Source organism: Lissotriton helveticus, chromosome 12, assembly GCF_964261635.1.
Source record: "Lissotriton helveticus chromosome 12, aLisHel1.1, whole genome shotgun sequence".
Classification (NCBI taxonomy): domain Eukaryota; kingdom Metazoa; phylum Chordata; class Amphibia; order Caudata; family Salamandridae; genus Lissotriton; species Lissotriton helveticus.
The window spans coordinates 723,608,376-723,628,740 of record NC_136073.1 but is presented as its reverse complement, the minus strand read 5'-3'; the positions used below and the strand labels follow the sequence as shown (position 1 = coordinate 723,628,740).

The 20,365-nt window shown below is 40.8% G+C and overlaps 1 protein-coding gene across 2 annotated transcripts in view; it reads left to right on the top strand.

Moving 5' to 3' along the window:
- NCSTN (nicastrin) overlaps positions 1-20,365 on the top strand; it is a 156,179-nt gene that overhangs the window by 72,759 nt on the left and 63,055 nt on the right. For both annotated transcript variants that reach the window (XM_078669750.1, XM_078669749.1), the window contains exons 8-12: positions 1,409-1,561; positions 6,774-6,878; positions 7,930-8,007; positions 13,955-14,124; positions 18,333-18,435. In XM_078669750.1, coding sequence (XP_078525876.1) covers positions 1,409-1,561; positions 6,774-6,878; positions 7,930-8,007; positions 13,955-14,124; positions 18,333-18,435 — 609 coding nt within the window. The remainder of the gene's footprint in view (positions 1-1,408; positions 1,562-6,773; positions 6,879-7,929; positions 8,008-13,954; positions 14,125-18,332; positions 18,436-20,365) is intronic.

Here is a 20,365-nt window from a genome sequence, read left to right as displayed (position 1 = left end):
CAAGTCAGGATTTAAAAGCAAGGTTCTCAAGCTGCGCCCTAGTGCGCTGTCTCTCTTTCAATGGCGCCGGGAAGCTGCCACCAACCCGGAATCCACGAGGAGAGAGCAATTCCCAATCGTTTTATGTGAAGGAGCCTTGAGCAACTGGACCGCTAGCTCGGTTCCCAGTGCTCTCGGACTCCTCCCAATATGGCGCCCGCTCTCACCACCAGACCGGCACCAAGAGCCGCGGTAGATGAGCCGCCCTCCACTCAATCGGCAGGGGAGCCGCGGTGGACCGGGGCAGAGAGGCTGCTGTTTGAAGGTAGGAAACAAATGGCGCTGATAATCAGCTGCGCAGCGCGCCTTAGGCGATGCAACCAAAATACACCTTCAGCCAGTGACAGGATCTAATAAAATAAAATAACCGTATTATTCACAGTTAATTATTAAAACATAGTATTAGTGCAACCACAAGTCAGGATTTAAAAGCAAGGTTCTCAAGCTGCGCCCTAGTGCGCTGTCTCTCTTTCAATGGCGCCGGGAAGCTGCCACCAACCCGGAATTTATTTGGTCATAAATGGATTCTTGGAACCAGTTCATATGAAGACACATGCAGTGTGAATCTGCTGTTCCAGATGAAAGACTTCTCCAGTGCTAAAGCTACCCTTTAGCTAAACTTGAATCAAGAAGCCTTGTCGATGGTCTTGTTTACTTGGCTCAAAGTTATGATTTTCACCTGAAAATTGAGGATATGTTTAAAACTACTTGATATTTTAGTTATGTTATCAGCTTTTGTGTTTTGTCTAATACACTGCTAATTCGTGGTTAGTGCCACCAAAACTGTGTTACTATGTTATACATCATAGGTAGCTGGGTTAAGTGTTGTTGCTCGAAATGCTGTGACCTGGAATCGCACGCTGACAGCAATAAAATGTAGCCAGGGTCACTGGAATTATGCGGCAAGGGAGGACAAACTGATTAGGCAGTGTCATTTAAATTATTCAGCAAGAAAAGGCAACTTATGCTATTTAATTTTGCACATTTTGTGGTAGTATTATGTTGTCGTTTTTACACTTTAATACTGACTGTACGAAGGTTACATCTCATTGGTACCAGTTTAACACCCAAATACAACAATAAGCAACTGAAAGGTGAAGAGTCTGCCAATTTGAAGGGTTATCCACTGCGGTGCAACACATCACTTCATATTTAGTAACTTTCGATCGGTTTAAGAAAGAAACCATGTTTTTGTTTAAAATGTGCAGATTATCCTGCAGATGATAGACTATGTGGCAAATTCTTATTTATGCAGGAAAACTCCACAGCCGCAGAATCGCATAATTCCATTGGCCCTGACTAAAGCTCAGTCAGTCTGTTTTGGTTTACATTTTCCTAATCCTAATCCATTTTGCCTGTTTCCTCCCAGCTGGACGGCCGTTCATTTTTCTGGGACCTGGCCCCTGCAGCAGACAGTGCCGTATCAGGGTTTGTGACTCAACTTGCTGCTGCTGAGGCTCTCCAAAAACTACCCGACTCTCAAATGTTGCCAAGGAACATCATGTTTGTCTTCTTCCAAGGGGTAAATTAATTGACTTACACAGTATTATTATTTATCACTCCTACTTGTGTCAAGTGTAATGGTCTTTGAAATATTGAGCCAGCTCTGTAAATACTATTCATCAAAACGTTATACAGAGGTTTATAGATTTGGGTGGTGGGTGGTTTCTTCGCCCGCCCACATGGACAGTGAAAAATATTGCCAATGTTTCTTTTATAACCTTTTTATTCAACTCCTACAACAAATGCGAACAAAAAGTTTTGTGTATTTCTAGACCCTTTTATTAGGATTTATTTAATTTTTGAAATTTGTAAGTGCACCATATACCATCAAGAAGGCCTTTTGAAGCTAGTCTAATAGAACAGAGTGACCATAAACTTAAGTATTTACATTTGGAATAGGTGTGTCTTTACAACTTTGTAGTTAAATTTAAATTGCCTCATCTCTTCCGCAGCTAGCGAAGCTGTAGGTCCCACAGTTTTCAAGTTTGAATCATGAAACCATGACCAAATGCTTGTGCTTTATTGAAAGTATTTGATAAAGTGAAGGAGCTGAGAAAAGGATTCAAGATTCGTTATGAGGATGTAATTTGTAAATTTTGATGCAATTGATGGCCGAAGAACTTTGCTGTAGAAGATTTGAATTGAGGCCAGTATGGCCTCTGGTATCCACGGTAAGACAAAAAGAGCTTGAAAAATGTGGCAATGTTTCTTAAGTCTCCCTCGGTAGAAGTACAGCTAGGACTATTTGGGGATCTGCGGATGAGAAAAAAGGGAAGGCACAAGTCGAATATTTTCCTGTAATTAAATCTCTAATTAAATCTTTAACCCCTTTGGGTGCTGATCACAGACACTGTGTAGTATGAAAGTCAAGTGAGGATTCTTTTCAGTGTATGGAGATCGAAGTAACGAGAAATAACTACAGAGCTCTTGCGAGGTATAAGGCCAAGTACTTTATGTATGTGAATGACCAGGTTTCTTAAGGAAGGCGAATAGTATAGAGCAAGAGCTGAAGGTACGAGGCCAGCTAGGGGAAGCTCAGAGTTGTGATTTGGTATTGGTGGGGTGTACTTCTGTTTTGTCCATTTTAAACATCTGCCAGTTGTCGTGCATTTCATGGTCTTAGACATTTGCAAATTGTGCATTTGAATGGGGCCTCCTTGCTGTTCACTATGACTACTACTACCATGAATGTTTAGAAGTACAAGAACAACCCTGTAAGCCAAAGTGGACGAGGGTAGGAACGTATTAATGGAAAACATTATCCTGTGGGACTTATTTAGAATAGGATTCACTTAATTATTTCAGTCTTACTCATATTAAATCTAATTTGAAACCCACAGAACACTTAAAAAGATTTCCATTTTGTATGCATTAAATACAATAATTTATTACAAAGACATTAGTGATCATAATGCAGACGACGTAGTGCTAAAGTGATTTCATTTATAACATATATGAACAAAGACACTGTACAAGTCCCAATATAATTCTACAATATTCAACCATAAAAACAAGGGTGTATGACTTAATACAATATACCTTCTAGAACAAATCATAAGAGTCAACCAAAAGGGAGGGTTTGTCGACGTTTCGACCCAGTGTGAATATAAAGGTCTCCTCAGGACTTAGCCAACTGACAACCAACCACCTAAACAGTGGATGCACTCATAAACAAGGAATGTTTCGTTGAAAGCCCAGAACAATCTCTGGTGACTCAACAAAAAGATCAATCAGTGATATGTCTTGAGTAGACCCTTACATTCACGCAGGGTGAAACATTGACGAACATTCCATCCAAATAATTTTTTGCTCTTGTCATTGCTATTGACTGTTTTATCTCGGTGAACAATCAATCCTCCCATCTTCTTTAGGTGAAATTTCAGACTTCTCCATTAACCATATTGAGCTCCATAAGTCAGGGTTTGCCCAGTCTGGTGATCCATGCCATCACTGAGCATCTAACTCTGGGAAGCCATTTGATACCCTCTTCTTTCCCATAATAAAGATGGAAAGTGTCCACTGTAAACGTCTTTTGATTAAATTTGGTCCTTCACTGAATATTTGGTCTGTTTTGCAGCACAGGGAAGGAACCATATCTGTTTCTCATAATATCATTTCTTGTTTGAAAACTTCTCTTTTTGTGGCAATTATCCCCATCCATTGATGCAACCAATGTTGGTGCCTTTTCTTAAGGAACCTATTGTGAACCATACTGTTCTTGTACTTGTTGTCTCATGTTTCTTCCTTGCTAGCTAAGCTTCTGGAGACCTTAGTCCACAAACAATGCATTATCATCATGTTTTTTAATATATTTCTTAGCTCAGTAAAATATTTAGATCGCTGACATTAAAAATGGTGCTATGGAGGCAATAAAGTGATGGCTGTCAATTATTTGGGGTTTATCTCAAATTCATTTATGCAGCTTTGCAGAGAGTCTCCAGTAGGTGCAAGTCAGGAGAACTTTCTCATTGTCGGCACATATTTAAAAAAGAGAACACAATTTAAGGATACAATATATTAGATAACACAAAATCTGTCCCAAGGCAAGCACACTTCATAGTCTTCAGAAGGGGAATACATGCCCCACATACCTGGTGAACAATCTACAATCAGCCCAAAAGACAAGTATGAGTGTTTTTCCCTCCCCACAACATGCTACATCTTGGTCTGCTGTTTTTGCATGAGGTCTAAGCGGCATTTGAATTTCTGTGAGGATGGCCTGAGTTACGGTCTCCTTACAAGTTTCTATGAGGGCGCGGGAAGATGCAGCGGGATGAACAGTGACGTCTCAATGTTGCATTTCATGTACGTGTGCTGTGCAGCAACATTTGGTGCACACATGTGCCTGAAGCCACCCGGCACTGGATGTCCCTACGTGCCGCCATCTTGCTTTCCCGTCAAAAAACTCAGTGGACTGCCGTTTTCGTATACTGGCATACTGAACTTCCTGAGTCTGGTGTCCAGTCCTTCCTTCGTGATGTGGCGTGTTTTCATGTCATTTTGTCTTTCTGAGGTCTTTGACCAATGGCGTCTCTGTGCTGGGGTGGACATAGTTGGCTCCTCTCGGTATCGCACATTGGTTATTGGAACCATAACTGAGCTCATAAGCCAGAGAACGCTTTGTAACTGCCATTGGGTGTTGGCATCAACTTCAGATGTTAAATTGAGTGACGTTAATCTGAAGATACGTTCTGCAGCCCGGGAGGGTGTTTTAGAACATTCTTGTTGAGTGTCACCGGTTTCCTCTGCACTGTGTCTGGAACGCACAGATACGAGTACACGGGATCCCAAACTTCGGAAAACTCACAGACTGTTCATGTGTGGGAAGGACAATTTGAGAAGAAGGAAATTCGTGATTACGCTCCATTCATATGCCAGGACGTAGCATTGGATTTTTTCATGATTAGCCCTGATGAAGCCCGCTGGGGTGAAACGCGTTGGCTGTGTGGATATTGAATAAAATAAGATTTTTCCAAGAAGACAAGTTTTCACATTAATCTGTTTTTTTTGCTGTGCATATTGTATGCCATTCAATTCGTGCCTCTTTGAACAATTATAGTGCAATGCAATAGGTCTCGCTTAGTGACAGTGTAAGCTATTGGCTTTGCAAATGAAAAACTTTGTTAGATGTATTTTTTTTGTCCACAGATATCCCAGCAGTAGCATAAGCAATAAAAGTAATTCCACGAAGCACGGAAAGGGTGCAGTACCACAAGCTGTTACTATGTGTGCCTGTGGAGTTGTAAAGGGGCTGGTATTATCCACATTAGGTACTGCACCCATAATGCTATTATAAAGAGAGAGATTGCAGCTTAGCATTTGTTTTTGTTTGTATTGGAAGTGAGCTTTTTTGTTACCCTGCGTTTTAAAAATGCACCATTGTTGTTTATGTAGCTTTCACTCTGAAATAAAGCTAAACAAACAACAACAGATGCTTTTTAAAACTCAAGCCAACAAAAATCTCACTTCCATTACAAACAAATGGAAACGTATGCTCAGTTGCAATGTTTCTTTTTATAATTGCATTAAGGGTGCAGTACCTTATGTGGCTGATAGAGGTGCTTTTACAACTCCACAGGGACACCTATTAACAGCCTGTGGTACTGCACACTTTATTTGCTTAGTGCATTTGCGGCCACCATTGATAAAGATACAGAGCGAGGTGCTCTGCTGCTGAAAAACACTTTTAAAGTTGATGATAATTAAGGTGGGCGAGGCGAAATGCAGGCTGGCGCTATTATTAAAGATGAAGCATTCGGCACTGCGTCTGAAATTTAAATGAAAGTTTGGCGAGCCGCACAACAGAAAGCAAAGATGCAAGGGTGCCATTAATGTCGATGTAGTGCAGCTTGTAAAACATGTAATATTTACAAGATATACTTGTGTGTGCTGTGCAAAATAAAAGAATGTTGTGAGGCCGCTCTTAGTAAAGATTAGGCATTTAGCATGCCGCGCTGCTTAGGTACTGATGAACTGCGGTGTGCCGCGCTTCTGAAATAAACATTTACTATTTAAAAAATGTAGTTGTGCGAGCTGGTCGAAATACAAGAAGGCTGCACAGACACCATTATTAAAGATTAGTGCAAAAGAACATATCAACAATGTCAAACATTCATCCCCTGTACAGAGATCTGGGGCTAAATCTATCGCTTCTTTCGCTCCTCATGCCATTCCAGTTTAAACACAACCATATGCAAATCAGTCTTGACTCTGCTTCCCTTGGTATCAGTCCAGCCTGAACTGCCAAGCTAGGTCCTCCCTGGACTGGAAACAACCCAATCAAATACATGGACAGAACATGGGTGGAGCTTAATGCCTATATTCTGAATACAGCATTTCTCAAAGAGACCGCGCAAGCGCTGCCTAGGCAAGACCTAAAAATGAATAAAACAGAAAACTGATTTGTAATTACTACTCATGCATTCAGTCTACTTTTTTTCTTTTTTAAAGTCCTCCTTTTTTACTGGAGAAGTAAATAGAATGTTTCACTACTATTCTTGTTTCTAAAATGTAAACTGGACTTGCTGGGCTACTTCATGGCTTTGAATCAATTATGTATGCAATCAGGCATGATGGCATATAGGTTGGATCAGGTGAGTGGTCTGTCATCAGTATTTGTTGTCCCAGGCAAATTGGTCCTGCATATTTACCTCAATTGTGGACATATGCCACGTGTTTCAAAGTGCCTGGTGGGTATGTGTGCAGGTGTGATTATTGTTTTTCTATTGTAGGAGACCTTTGATTACATCGGCAGTTCGCGGATGGTGTACGACATGCAGAAGGGCAAATTCCCAATCGGACTGAATAACATTCACTCCTTTGTAGAGCTTAGCCAGGTAGGCATCTGTGTGCAGTCTCTATTGCTTTTGCAAGTCAAGGTGAATTCCTGACAATTACCCAGAAGGGGAATTTAGACGGGTATTACACCAATAGTGCAAATAAATAGTACATGGCAGTAGAGCAATATGCATTCTTTTTCTCAATATTATGACTATTCCTAGTTTGTGATTACATTCCATACTGATATGCAATGTCTGTTCAGTACAGTCTTTCTAGATGCTCTGTATGATGAGGAATTTCACAATTTTTTCACATATGCGTTAAAATCACATTTTCCTTTTCTGCTTCTTGGTTGCTAATTTCTTCCCTCGCTTTTGCATGGAATTTTTTCACTTTGTTTAATATTTGGAAAATAGTATGCTTTGTTTTGTGCAATATCGTTGTTACATGTAATATGTAAAGTATTGCTTACATGGACTTTTGAAGGGAAGGGATATCCGGAATCTGAGAACCAGTGCTTAATTTTAGCCAGTGGTTTCCAATGTTCAGCACCAGCAGTTAATCGTCCATACAGGCCCTTAGAGCGCAAACTCAACCCTAAGGTGCACTTTTCATGAACACATTATTTTTTTGTAGGCCCGGGGAGAGTAAGTAATTTTCCCAGAATTGCAGGATGTTGAGCTGATGCCAAGACTCAAACCTGGTTCCCCTGCTCCAACGTCGGCAGCTCTTGCCCATATGCCACACCCTCTCCCCCACTTGTAGCGTTTTGGTTAGTTCTGTTATAGGCGGCACTAATAGGAGCAATGACTATTCTGGTGGTCCTCTGTGCCTCCTGGCGAGAGCTCCGGCACTTATTTTTTCACAAATTAACCACTGCTGAAAACAGTCATGTGTCACTGGCTGGGTGCTTGTTTTTCATTGTCACACTAAAAATCAACCTCTATTAGCAATAATCTATATTCATGTTTAAGCAGCCGCTACTTGCTGCTCAAGATATTCAAATCGCAATATGAGACATTACAACATGGCAAGGAGGTGTGATGAGGGGAAATTTTCCTGTGAATGTAAAGTATTGGAAATGGAATCTTTGTTTTTAATTTTCAGGTTGCTTTGAGAAATGCATCCGTCCTCTGGCTGCATACAGATCCCATCTCTCTAAAGAATGATACTGTTTCAGCACAGGTAATATGGTTGGTTCACTCAACTATGCTGAGAAACCTCCTACCAAATTTCGTGGTGTATTGCTTTTGCAGTCTCTTGGTTTTTTTTGTCTTTATTTTCACTTTTATGGCAATCTGCACAGTATATTTCAAAAGCTAATATATAGCATTATTGTGACATAAACATGGCTTGAAATAATAAGAAAAGCAGTTAACTGTTCCATTCGCACTTTGTTTTTGCCTATCTAGACCATGGTGGCCCTTTGCCTAAACCCACATTGTCGCAATGTTCTTTCCATCTCTTATCCTACCCATAGGGTGCAAAAATACATTGATCTCCCCCACTGCATAACATATATATATATATATATATATATTCTGTCCTGTGTGTGGAGACGGAGGTCGATTTGATTTGTTTCAAGTGGAGCAGCAATGATGATTGTTCATTTGAAATTAGTTTTCATCTATATCATTCAATACTCTCAAATCAAACTCAACACTTCTGAATAGTTTTACTGCAGGGCTCAACAGTACCAACAGTCGCATCTTAATTGTTTTAGCCATGGTGCTGCTCCACATCTTCTGTAGCATGTGAGGCAGGGATTGGAAAATATGGATTTAACATAGTAGTCCCTCTGTCTGCCACAAGTACATTATGAAAGGTTAGTTTAGGTAACTTACCTTAAAGTTGAGACCTGATTGTTTTTATAACTATGGGCAAGTTATCAGTTTTTCAAAACAGAAAACAAAAATTAAGACAAAATATTAATATAATATCTATGTCCCAATATAGCTTTATTCCTGTTCAGGTACAGTTCATCTGCTCATTTCTTATAGCGTACGAAAAATCTTAAAAATTAAAGGACATTTATATATTTTTGTTTTTCCAAGTTACAGCTGCAGTTTATGGTTCAGTCCACTAAGTGCATGTAAACTGCCCTTCAAGTAAGAACAAATGCCATTTTCAGCAAAACCTTGTCCTAGCTATTTGCAAACACCTTTAATAAATGCATTCAAATGCAAATGATGTGATTCAAGCTTTTTTCGCCCTTTCTGCACAAGCTGTGGCAATAATTCAAAGACACAAGAGCCCCAAAATTCTAATTAATCTAATATTTTAAAATGTTTGAGTCTCTCTTTACTGCCGACATAGGGGGCGCTAATTATGAAAGAACTATACCAAAAATGTAACCTCCTACAACATATTTCAAAGTCTTTGTTCTCTTGAATTCAGCCCAAGTATTAAATATAGACTTAAATTGGATTTAATTAAAGGTTTTGCTTCTCATTTGTTGCTTGATACCGATGGCGGAGAAATCATTGGTGAACAAAATATTTAAATACCCTAGCAATTCCTTCAAGTATTATAGGCATGGTGTAGGAAAGTGACCCTTTTTGTCATAGTCACCTCCACTGGTACTGTTTTTTTTCTACTGCTGTGCACTGGGACCCAGCTAACCAGGTGTCAGTGTTTTTTCCCTACAGACGAGGTGAAATGGTCTAATTGTGTTACAATTGGCACACACCTTAGCACCCCTGTACATCCCTATTAAATGGTACCCCTAGTACTTAGGGCCTGGTTACTAAAGATGGTTCCTAAGGGCTGCAGCATTTATTATGCACCCTAAGGGACCCCCCCCTATAAATTGCAGACTGCGTGTCATGATGCTAACCATGAGTGAAAACACAACATTTCACACTCGCTGTGTTCCATGCTAAAGTTGCTGTATGTAATATATGTAAGCCACCCCTTTACCAGGCCTTGTAGCCCTAAGATAGGGGGCATTAGATTGCATGTGAGGACCTATCTGCATGAGCAAATATGCCCTTGTTCGTTCTAGTTCAATTACTAGATTGTACAAGTGAACAGGGAAGATATCTTGGGTATATGTATCGGGCACTGGTCATTATATGTTACCAAGCTACAAGATGGCTTTACTGAAACCTATGGTTTAAGGTATCAAACACCTTGTCTTAATAAATATATACTGTTGCTAGTACTAGATTTATTATGACATGTAGAAGTGTCCTTTGAAAAACCTGTCAGTGTCTAGTGTGCTGGCTAACTGCTATCGTCCAGACTGCCACCACAGACAGGTTCTGAACTCCTGCAGGTGAGATCCCGCGCTAGCTGAGACCAGAAACAATGCCTGCTCCGGAGGGAGGTGTTCACACCTCTTCCAACAGGATAGCTAGTGATTTGGCATAGCAAGGCGAGGGGCTTAAAATCCCATGCTGCCTTTGATATGCAACCCTGTCTTCCCCCAGACCTGGGAGATTCCACCCCTTGCCATGAGGCCATTTGGCACCAGGGCAGGTGGGAAATTATATATGGAGGGAGGCAGGGTGCACTACCAGGTCAGTCACACCCTTAAGGTGGGCTGCCTGATGTGCTCCACGAAAGAAGGTATCCACCTTGGTTTTTTTTTATTGTTATTGTCATTAAGTAACAGATAGGCAATATTGACAGTAATCAGGTTCTTGTATCGCAAGTTCAGATTACACAGATTCAATAAAAGTATCCTTACAATTTCAGTAGTACATTGTATATCTCGTAACAGTTCCCTCATTACCCACTTCTCCTCCACATTCTCTCCTTTACTCCGACTCCTCATCCGTATCAGTGTCTGGCAGTGGATCACATATGTCACCCGGAAAGGCATTCCAAGCCGCCCAGACTTTAGTCCATTTCCAGGGGCTTCCTCTCCTTGGTATACCGTCCGTTCTGCGATCATAGCCAGATCCATGTCTCTACACCAGACTGTCAAGGATGGCAACTCCGCTGCCTCCCATTTCTGCGCTATATTCCTTTTAGCAATTAAGAGGCCCAACGTGACCCATACCTGTCCGTGGCGTGAAAGATCATTCGGTTTCCATACGTTGAGTAAGCATCTACGTGGTTCCGGTAGGAGTGACACCTCTACCGTCTGTGATATAGTACGTAATACCTTGCGCCAGTAGTCTGCTATGGCTGAGCATTCCCATATGGTATGTATGAAGGTACCTTCCTCCCCGCATCCTCTAAGGCAGTATGGGTGGTGTTATGCCCTTTGCAATTTATGTTATACGGTTCTGGTGTGATATATTCGATGCAGGATTTTAAGTTGCACTAACCTCAGCTTGGCGGAGATTCCCACCTCTCTGGGCGATGCCAGGGCTTCCTGCCACTCAGTGTCATCCATGTCCCCCACCTTTGTCACCCATCTGCCCCTTAGTGTAACTGTCGGGTCTGGTAGATTATTAATCAATTTCCTATATGTGAGTGATGTGGCGCGTTTATGCATGTGATCTGTTAATAGCCGGTCTTTCAGTGGGGAAGCTTCAGGGACTTCGGTTTCCGGCGGGATTACTGCCAGTAAGGCATGTCGTACTTGTACGTACCTATATGTCTCAGTCGGACCTAGGTCATATTGTTGCTGAAGTTGGGCAAATGGCACCACCGTCCCTTTGTCCCACAAATCCCAGACCGTGGAGATGCCTATCATGTCCCATTGCGTAAACCCCTTACTGTGTCGCAGGTACCCTAATTTAGGAGTGTCCCAGAGCGGGGTGAGTTTAGTTATAGTCCCTCTCCATCTCAACTTTGCCTGCACCATGTACCATAACATGGCCGTATGTTTCGTGGGCCCCTCTAATTTCAGTGTCAACCCTTTGTTGTAAAGTGCGGCTAGCAAGTTATTTGTACCCAACTGAGCCCTATCTGCCCTATACGCTGGATCGTCCTGGGGAGCATGAATCCATTGGTTGATGACCTTGAGCTGTGCCGTCCAATAGTATAATTGTACCTCTGGGAGTGCGATCCCGCCCTCATACCAGCTTTTGTGTAATTGTAATTTCGCCTGTGCTATGCACGCCGGCCGGTTTCCCCAAAGAAGTATCGAAACTTGTGTCGCTATCTGCTTAAAGTATCGGGGTGGGACCGGAAAGGGTGTGTTGTCAAGGGCATATAGGAATTGCGGCAATGCCATCATTTTATATAATGCTGCCTTTCCCAGGAAGGTAAGTTCCACCTTGTTTTTGGTGGAATTAGGAACTCCGGGGCTGGGTTATACCCACTCCCCAATGGAAGTGGTCATATAGGGGCTGTAGTGAACCCAGGGGTAAACCATTGGTAGAACCCTTCACTCGCCTTAAAGCCCCTAAATTTTGTATTTAGGTGGCCTCTTGACACCAGGAACTTAGATTTGTCTGCCTGAAAGAAGAAGGACAAAAAAGAGCCAAAGACGTGATAAGTGTGGACGAGCATCTAACTTTGCACAAAACGCTGCCTGGGTGCTGCTCTCCCGACAATCACAGACAACAACTCGTCCAGAAGCAGGACAGCCTTCCCAAACCCTTGGAGGTCTCCCTAGCACTTCAATGACCCAGTAACATCTCCCTTGGAGTGGAGGAGCCACTTTCCTGGACCAGCAGGCACCAACAGCATCTGCCCGGTACAGTGTACTGTAAACCCTCCTGGCCCACCGAGGGAGCAGCATCCCAAAAAGAAGTCTTTGTTGCTCCAAGAGGTAAAATCCATCTTCTGTAGCACACCAAGAACCATGAGAACCTCTATCTCCCTGACCTGCCAGAGAAACACCTCTGTACCCGAGCTCCCCAGCACAGGCTCAGGTAACCTAATGGTGTCTCTGTGGTCCTGAGAACCTCAAGAACGGACCCCCCCCCCTCAAGGTTCTGCTGGACTGGTCCACCAGTCCTCCCTTCCAGCCATTTTCTTACTGGTACTTTTGCCCCATTGACTTTAGTGGGTAGCGTTCGAGGCTACCACCGCGTAAAGCACCTCTGCACCCAGACACCCCTCGGCAGGTAAACTTGAACTGCTGGGGCTTTCTTGGACCTTGGCCCCTACTTACCTTAAGTCCAGAAGAACAGTCAAGTGTGTCTATGCAGTAAATCTTTCTCCCATAGTATAATATTAAAATGCTCGAGGCTCATGCCTGAAATGCAACAGCTGTCATTTTTTTATTACTGTAAAAATTGATAACGTCTAAAGTAGTTACTTGATTCCGATAATCTTGGTGTCAAAATGTATGTACAAATCTGTTACTTTTCTAAATTGGTCTTGAGTTTCTTCTCGAGTCTGTATTTCATTTGTTCTCTCTGTGTGTGCAACAAATGCTTACCACTACCCTATGTTAAGCTTAAACTGATCGCCTACACTACCACAGAAGAGAGCATTTAGGATTATTACTTTAAACCCTGTAAGCCAATAAGGGTCGTCTGGATTTGGTACACTACATAAAAATCCTATTTCCTACACATGGACTTTGAATGTTACATTTCTTCTCGATCTCCACAAAGATTTAATCTTTTTTAAAACCTTCGTAAGTGAGGCAGAGATGGAGAATAACATTAAGAAGGTGGAATGTTTCTATATCTGTTTGTCTTGTCAAGTACAATTCTAGCCTAATTTGACTTTGGGCTCTGAATTGTGAAACTTGGAAAATTGAGTAAAAGACTGAGCACTGTGTTTGGTCCTACTTGCTATACCTAGCGTTTGCCAGTTACCTTTTACTACCTCTCATCTTCCCTGTATGGCATCTGCTTTTCTTGCACATAAAAAGCATAATATACAATACGGTTGGAAAACTAGATGGTAACTTGAAGCATTACCCACTGCTGTGCCAAGCTCCTTGTTTAGTATGGCTGCAAATTGGGATTAACGCAGGCAAGGTTGCACCCTCTGCCCTTCAGTCCCTGGAATAAGTCGGCAGTGGGAGCAGACTATATAAAAAGGGTTTCGTTTCAGCTCCCAGAGAGCTAGGGGAAAATTTGCTGTATGGAATTTTTGCCTCTTAAAAATGTGTACTATATCTGACTTTAGCTATTCGTGTCTGTTTTTCTAATCTGTCAGTAGTTTCTACCACTTTTCTGTAGATCTTTCATTCAAACTTGTTATACATCTGTGTTACATCGTTATTGTACTTCATTTGAAAGTCATTTTTTAATGATATTTTACATATTTTCAGGTGACAACTCTGGTAAAGACCCTGTTAGATGCCAGTCAGAATACAAATGTAACTCTGAAGGAAGTTGACCAGTCTCAGCCACTCCCACCGTCTTCCTTCCAGCGTTTTCTTAAAGCCCGAAACATCCCTGGAGTAGTGCTCACCGATCACCAGAGTGCCTTTCAGAATAGGTACTGTCTTTATGCGCTCTCTGAATAGAAGCGGGTCAGAACTACGTTAACACAACTAAAAACCCGACCTTATTGCTTACTGCTATGAAGCTTTATATTAAACCTAGTTTTAATATGTTTACATGTTATAATTTACTCTAGCAATCTGTATTAGGAAATTGTATCATTACCCAAATGTGCAATTTAGAGCAAGTTGTGTTTTAAATTCTTTACTCTAGCTCAGTTCATTCATTTTATATACAGAGTAAGAGGCATCATGGTTTGACAAATGCAGACCGAACCCTTTTTGTTTTTAGTAGTGCACCACTCAAATATAATTTCACAACTATGATGAATCCTTGTTGACCTCTGAATTTGCCTTGCATGATCACTAAAGGGCAATTGCTCAGTTTGGCCTTTTCAGGTATACCTTTCTAACAATGATTTCCATAGGTTTAACTTGATGCATAATATTGTGGACCTAGCAATTAGCAGAGAACAGGAGTGGTTAAGTCTCTTTAATGAACAGCAAGAGAAAGATCTAAACTAGGATATTCAGTCTATGTTAGTACCTTGTTTCCCATGAAAGTATTTCTCTCTCTCTGATGTTTGCCTGTTGAATATATATTTGTAATAGAAATGCCTATCTATGTAACCTCTCACTATATCATCAATATAGTTTTATTTTTTTAAAGGATCTCTTTACAAATATGCCTATAGGATGTAGCTTCTATTCTAGTTTATTAACAAATATTTTTTCTGAACATCCCTGTTTAGGATGACAAACAATTGCAAAGCGGAAATATTAAGCATTTGACTATTCGGTTATACAACAGGATATTAATCACAAAATTATTTTGACACTGATTCTTTAACAAAACCAGATGCACTACTGTTCTGAGTGCGTAGCAGTGTCCGCATTTCAGTTTATTTTGATAGAAAGAAACCAGGAGAGATTTAATAAATTGTATTTCAATAGTGTTTGGGTTTATCAGGTAGATGGGGAGTTTGTATATAAATTCAAAGACTATTCCAATTTGGGAAATTAAGGATTTTAAGTAATCATGTTTTTCCTTTCCTTCATGGGATGTTAATTGATATTAAAACAGAATATAGAAGGCTCATCCCTCAACTTTGAGGCATTAAAATAGTAAAAAAGAAGTGAAAAACAGTCGAAGTTAAACTATGCAAGCTAATTGCTCAGTGAGGCCTGTTATTTGATTAGTCAGTTCTGTATACAATTTTCTTTGACTAGTTCTTGATTTTTGATTTGAAATAATATATTTATTTTTCATGATAGACTTTTGTGCCTTAGAACTGTCAGGCTAGTAGTAACTAGCTGGTTTGTATGATTGAGGATAGGTGTTGTGTTGCAGGCAGATGAGTGTACTGATAAGCTGCATTGGTTGATATACAAACCAGTAATAGAAGATCAGATGAAGTAGCATTTCTATTAGAAGACATTTGATGCCATTTTTCAGGATCCTGGAATAGTTAGTGATTCTACAGCATTGGACCTTTCTTAAATTTAAGTCCTTCAGTTATCACCGTAACGAGCCCTAGAGTAGTAATAGAAAGTCAGTGCAATGTTAAACCTAGGCTGGAAGATTTTCAACATGGTCACTTTGAAACCCACTCAACTCCTTGGAAGAGATCCAAGCATTAGAAAAGACGTAAACTTTAGCGAGTCCGGAGAAAGCGCACTGAACACCCATCTCACTGAAGTTGGGAGGGTGGACAAACCTTGGCGGGGTGTTCATAAAAAGGTCATTTCGGACTTTGTGGAGTAGGCTATTTTCTGAGCATCTCATAACGGTATTTTCTATCCTTCCCATGAGGCAAGGGAATACAAATTGTTTCAAAGTTTGTTTTTCAAGTAAAATTTGTGGGCTTTGGCTGGTGTTATGGCTTCAGAAGCCCCAAGTCAAAGACACCACATTCTCAGGAAAAGAGCCAGAAGACTTGTACTACATGCCAAATAAAACTCCCAGAAGGGAACATTCTTAACATACATAGACTATCAGCCTTCTGGAGAACCGCCTCATTAGATCACAGACCTAATGGACAGGAACTCCGCCTGCGACCATAATATGAGGTATAAGGTGCTACCAAAATAATCTCCATTGAAACCTCAACTGAATGACCCATGTCTGAACTTCCTATGGCAGTTAGCATAATCAATGAAGGCATGGGCGACTGCATCGTCAACCGGATCTGTGACAGCAACATGCGTGTGAGTCTGGTAGATCCCCGTCGGTGACTCCAACTCTGTCAATGACCGGTAGGACGTCAAGGACTCCACCAATGACTTTGTCTGCCACCACACCATTAATAATGACACCATCGACTAGATCTCCATCAGAAAAACAACTGCTGAAAACTGGCAACCGGAATTCTTTAAAAGGCATTCCAATCCCGTTATATCCTTAGCACACCTCTCCACCTCTCCCATTAAGGTGTCACACCTACCACCTTGAATGTTACTTTCAGACTCAACAAGAATCGCTTTCTGATGGCCATGGCAGCAGCCAGCCCTCATTCAGAGGTCAATTTCACTCCTGTAAGTATCAGCCATATCAAATACCGTATTAATGTTACTGCTAGCTGTACTCCCAGAATCAGTACTGAGCTCCACCGCCAGAAGCTTAACAGAAACAGGTACTATATAGAAATGTAAAGAACCCATCAAGATTGCAGGACATTTCCAGAAGGCAGTGACTGTCTTAAGGCGCCAGCCAAACAACCTATCCGATCACCAACAGAGGTCACTTAAGGAACTGTCCTCAAGCAGAACTTAGTCAGTTTGACCTATTACAGATATTCTAGTGGATTAGGCCACAGCTCACAGCAAGTGCAGAACAACTCCTCAAGGATCATCATCCTTTCACCAGGTCACAGTAAAATGACTGGTGTTAGCTGACATAGGCCCACTCTGGAAGGAAGGAAGGTAGCAATCTTACAGGGATTCTACCCTAGCCTGGTTAGTTCTTTTGTCACTGATGCACAACTGCTGTGTTGTGAAGGCAACAAACATACACTAAGCACAGTCCAATGTGTCTTGTACTTATTTTCCTTACCTGGCCATAAAAGGATGCCAAAGCCAACCAGAGGTTTCCAGCATTCCTTGTTTTTTTGCCTTCCTCAATCTGGAAAGAGCATTGTTTTCCTTTTGCTGGCCAGATTTTTGGCATAGCGACCATAGAGTCCACAATCTTATTATTTCAGACTGTTCAGGGAGTTACTTATTTACCTCAAAGTAAGGCCTACATGTGCCCCTGTTGCCATGGGAAAGCAGCACAGCACAGGATGGCCATTTTACCCAGAGCAGGGGACTCCTATACTGGACAGAAGGATGGGTTGGATTGCCCCTCTCTGAGCCTCAGCACCATAATCTACCAGATAAACATTTTCAGAATAGGGGGAAGGAAGGGGATGCAATACCAGAAATTGACAACATCATCTCAACACAAGGAGGTCCTGTTTTGTGAATCACAAACAGGGCTCCAGATAGTCCCCTTTCCATGTATGGACCAAATGCCACATGCACTTTCACACAGAGGTACGTTCCTTCACTCATTTCTCAGTCATCATAAAGGCAGAGGACACCGATAAATGGGTCTGGAAGGGTCTTTTACTTTGTTGAGCCAATAGGCTGTAATCTTACAGAGTTACAGGTAAAAGTCCTCTGACCGTGTCATAGATCCATACCCCAGCCTCCCCACCCCCCCATTCAGTTTAGAGCCTTGGTTGGAAAAGCTATAGTCACTTTCACTCCAAAAGAGGTAAACACTTTTGGCATTTTGTTTACAGGAGATCCTAGCGCGAGTGATGAAAAACTTCAAAAGTGACATGGAGCAACTCCAATGGGCTTTAATAATTGATGAGCCTACTATAGGAAAGCACAAATGTGCTCAAGGACAAGGCAGCATCGCTTTACAAAGCCACACAGAAGGACTTTGACTTGTGAAAGCTGTTGTGTGCTGCTTAGGGCTTTTAGCTTAGCGCTTGGGTCTGCGAAATTTCTGTTTGATTTTTGTAGTTTACTTATCTCCATAGTCTACCCATTTGCATTGTGTGTTGACTGAAATTCTTGGTCACAAAACCCATGTCACTGGATGATTGGCTGTAAACTGCAACAGATAACATTTTTATTGTCTTTTTTTACGTTTTGGGAGCGTGAAGATTACCTTTTTGAAACTTACAGAAATTAATGGAACTTTTGCTTTTAGATATTACCGGAGTATGTATGACACTGCTGAAAATATTCGATTGGAATATCCTGCCGGACTCAGCCCAGAAGAAGAACTGGACTATGTCACCAATATATCTGAGGTTGTAAAATCTAGTATTCTACTTTATCTAAGCCTGTTTTATGATTGTTGATGTATATCTTCAGATCAGTTTATTGCTTCCTTTACTAGACACAGCACTTGATGTATAATGAGTCCAGCATCATTTATTCATTTACTTGAGAACTTGTACATATCCACTCCAATTTATATAATTCTTGTTTATTGGTTCCACTCCTAGTCTACTTTCGCATATAAAAGCACCCTGAGCCATTTATCCAGTTCTGTTTGTTAATCCTTTCCAAACTTGGTTGCTATGGTGATAGACTACACTGAACACTGTATATGCTGTGCTTTTGCACCCACTGTGATTAAAATGGATTTTGCCTCTACCTTGGAGTTTTGCACTTTTAAGACATTAAAGCATGTTCCTACCAGTTCTGGAGCAATCGGAAGTTTCACCACAATTAAATACTTTTTATTATCCAGCACTATTCATGCTCAGTAATTTTGGGACGGAACTATGCTCCTATAGTCCAAGCACCACTATGTTTTGTTATTATAAATACATTTATTTTGATAGCCCATTGTGTACTTTTGTGTGTGTTTATTCTTATAATACACAACTGCATTCTCACATAACCAAAATTAATTACACAATCCATTTCGATGCCCAATTTACTTGTGATATTTTTCCCTTTTGATTAGTAAGTGCAGATATTCATGTGAAATCCCCTTCTCTTTGCCAATAGCCACATGTCTGACTATTTGTTTTTAGGTAATTTGCCATCGTAGGTAGCTTGATCATACCGTGGAGCACACTTATATTGCATTTGTACACATTTTGTAGGGTTTATTTCAGTTTTTGTTGAACAACAAATAAATACAAAAAATGCTACACATTTTCTATCCATTGCATACTATGTCGTCTTAAATTATTCTTTTTATACATACAAGTCCCCTTTATAAATAAGGTGATGTTAAAGTAAGGTAGAAAAATAGCGTAAGGGAGCTAGTAAACCTGCCTTGAGCCTCATCAATTGGGATCCTAGTCTCAAGGTATGTTAAAAAAGTTACCACAGTGTGCACAGTCTTTCAAAAGGATCTTCATCTCATTAATTAGTGTTCAGAGTAATGGTCTGTTGTCAGACAATATCACAGTTCTCACCCCTCACATTGGCAAACCATACCAAATCCTGGTCCAAAAGGAAACTGTACCTGTCTAAGAGTTGTACATACTGCAATACCAATGTTAACTTTAGCTTTGATTATTTGAGAGCCTCTAGACCTCAATTGAAAGTTCTGTTATGACTTCATAGTGCCAGCTCTATTTCTGGAACCACTTTTGAACTTAGGGCAGATGAGACCCCCTAATTGAAAATTGTCATTTTGAAAAGCTCTATAAATGTGGAGATATTTGAAATTGGAGTCTAAAAATGAAGTTGGCATCCTCAGATTGATTTGTACAAGTGTATCACACAGAAACTAATATGGAAGATGGGTGGCCTTAAATGAAGTTAGAAATGCTCCTACTTTCCCATTAAAATTTAGACTTTTTAAAAATATATATTTGAGAATTAAGTACAATATTTCAGAATTTGATTATTTGTTTGATAAATGCTAGTTTCTATATTTGTGTGCATTGTTTTGAAGTTCAGATCATTGAAATTGCTAGATAGGGGATCCCTGGCTTCCAGTAATGACTATGTGTGGGTCCTTGTTTTCCTATAATGAATCACTCGTAGTCCCTGGATTCCGGTAACTATTACGTGGGGGTCCATGGAAGTCCCAATGTTAAGAACCATTGCTCTAAAGACCGATTTTCTTCTCATTTTGCCTATTCCTTTCAACATACTGGCACACTTCTGGTTAGACCCTTAATATCTTAGCCTACTACCATGTGATCAAACATTTTAGGCATCATATTTGACAAAAAGCAGTGTGCAATACTACATAAACGGCATGTGTAAGAG